This window comes from Dendrobium catenatum, unplaced genomic scaffold (genome assembly GCF_001605985.2).
Source record: "Dendrobium catenatum unplaced genomic scaffold, ASM160598v2 fragScaff_scaffold_716, whole genome shotgun sequence".
Lineage (NCBI taxonomy): Eukaryota > Viridiplantae > Streptophyta > Magnoliopsida > Asparagales > Orchidaceae > Dendrobium > Dendrobium catenatum.
This window is the reverse complement of record NW_021319178.1, coordinates 25190743-25193358: the sequence shown is the minus strand read 5'-3', so window position 1 is coordinate 25193358 and position 2616 is coordinate 25190743. Positions and strand designations below refer to the sequence as shown.

Sequence of the window (2616 nt, the reverse complement as noted above, 5' to 3'; positions counted from 1 at the left end):
AAAGCTTGTTCTAAATTAATCTCTAGAATTTGCTCAAAATTTCTTTTCTTTGGGAATGCTTTGGATAAGAAAATGCATCTTATTTCTTGGAGGACTGTTACCAAGCCGAAAAACAAAGGGGGGCTGGGGCTTCCTTCTTTTGATTCTCTTTATCACAACATGGCTTGCTCTTTTATTTTCAGAATGTACAACAATGGAACTTTAATTGGCTCTTAATTTAGGGAGAAATTTGACTCTCCTTGGATGCCACCCCATACCGCTGCCTCAAAATTATGGAAACTGTTTTGTAAAACTGCTGCTACCATTAAACCTGCTGTTTCTTTCTCGGTTCACCATAACTGTAACCTATCGTTCTTGTGGGATCCTTGGTGTAATATGGGCATGGTTGCTGATCTGATTGAGGCCAACAGGAACTCTCATCTATGGGTGAAGGATTTTATTTCCCATAGCCGTTGGGTGCTCCCTGTTTCTTTACCTGGGCCGGTGAAAGACACTATTAGTAAAACTGTTATTGTTGGGGAGGGGCCGGTGCTTTTCTGGTCTAGTTGTCCCAACCCCTCTAACAAATTTTTCTCTGCTTTTTACCATTCTAACTTAAAGAGTGTCCCGTGGTTTAAATTCATTTGGCATAAAGGCTTTGCCTTGCGTTATGCCTCTTATACTTGGATGGCTGTTAAAGGTAAACTTAAAATGGCGGACATTCTCATTTCTAGGGGGATTGTGGTGGCCCCCTCCTGCTCTTTCTGTCTGGGCAACATTGAATCACATTCTCATGTGTATTTTGAATGTGATTTCTCTTTTTTATTGCTTACTGCTCTATTTCCGGATATGGTGAATTTTTACCTGAGGCCTAATCTTACTCAAGTATTTGATCATTTTGGGACCGTTCGGAAGTATACCAAAACAGATAAGAATTTATGTTATTTTACGGTGGCTGTTTTGGTGTATTACTTGTGGAGAGAAAGAAACAATAGACGGGTTTCTGGTGTTTGGAGAAATCCTGATGAGCTTAAAAGAGTTATTTTGCAAGCTATTTATGCTAAAATTAGGAATTGGAATCATTATGACATGCTTAAGGAAATTTTTGGACAAATTCTGGGATGATCCTCTGTATGCAGTCGGCTGGCATGATTTTTGGAAGGCTGATGTTTCCATTTCCAGTTTTATTTTGATCCCATATTGGGATGTTTTGGTTTGTTGTACGCCACAGGTTTATTTAACTGGCAAGTTTTGGCATCCTAGCTTTGATTCCCAAAGTCCTGGAGCTCTGGTGGTTTCTCTTACCCAGTCTCTACATATGCTACTTCGTATGGATGCTTGCAGAAATTGGACGATGATGTGTCAGATCTACATCTTCATGCATCCTCGGATGGTCCTATGGAAACAAGGAATGCTTTATTTGGGCACTGTGATGGCCCTTCATTCGGTTATGGTGGGCAACCGGTGTCTATCTGCTGCTTGGTGATTTCCCGTTTGAGCTTGGCTTTATGCCTTTTGATGTAGATCTATTTTCCTGAGTCCTTTAGTTTCTGCATTTCTTCTTTTCTTTGTGTTCTTTGTTTCTTTTGGTGGTATAGGTTTTCTATACTTGTAATTGCTTTACTTGTAACTTTTGGTGATTAATTTAAAGGGCGTTACCCGCATTTTTCCAAAAAAAAAAGTATTGATTTACTTCTATATATAAAATAAAATAAATATCATAAATATTATTAATTTATAAAAAATAATAATTTTTTTTATAAATATAATATAGGATTATATAAAAAAATTATTATCTCATGAACATAAAAAAATTTAAAGTTATGATATTTTTCTAACAAAATACTAAATAGTTACTCCAAGTCTCCAACCACTAAGCCACTAGGCATTGTAAAGCTACTGTAGCTCCTCACGAGTGGCGACCCTTTTTATTTAGCTTAGACGGCTAGGATCGCTTGAGCGATTTTATATAGACGGTTATGATCGACAGGCACAATTGATGGCCAGTGCTTCTACTATGATTGGCAAAGTTTGTCGCAACCAGCCATAAAAAAGCTTTGGGTAAAGAATAATGGACCTCTCGCCTTCTCAGTAGTGAATATTTCTTCTTCACATCGTTGTATTAAATGTCGATTACCTATGGCGTTCGCCATTGGAATTGCACAAAACCTTTGTTAGCCTTGATATCACAGCGTGCTATGCTGCGTTGGTGAGTTATGTGATAAGGGCGGCAGCTTTGCTCCTGTAAAAGGTGCTGTCGGTATCAATGTATGAAAAGGGATCAGGTGCAAGGCAGAGATCGAAGATGAGATTTAAGATCTGTTTGTCCTCGATTGAAGGCTTGGTCGTCCTCGTATACTTGGTGGATCTAGATGGAGTGTGAGGCCCCTGAGTCGGCCGGGCGGGTGAGCTTTATCTCCAAATTGACTACTTAGCACTTGAACTTGTTGGTGCCACTGGAATCTTGATCTCTGAGTCAAACGTAGACGGTACCAAACTGATCGGATTCGAGAAGCGTTTCAATGAGGTAAAATCCACTTTCAAACCCTTGTTCAGTTCTCCCTCTTTCTCCTTAAAAAAATAAAAAATAAAAAGAGGAATGTTGCATGGAGCATTTCTAAAGAGCATTTACATACT

At 38.9% G+C, this 2616-nt stretch overlaps 1 protein-coding gene across 1 annotated transcript; it reads left to right on the top strand.

The window, feature by feature from the left end:
- The first annotated feature begins 243 nt into the window (after positions 1-243).
- Positions 244-1104, top strand: LOC110103601. The gene has a single exon (XM_020832389.2). It carries the CDS (start codon positions 244-246, stop codon positions 1102-1104), a length of 861 nt encoding a protein of 286 aa, XP_020688048.1.
- Positions 1105-2616: the final 1512 nt, after the last annotated feature.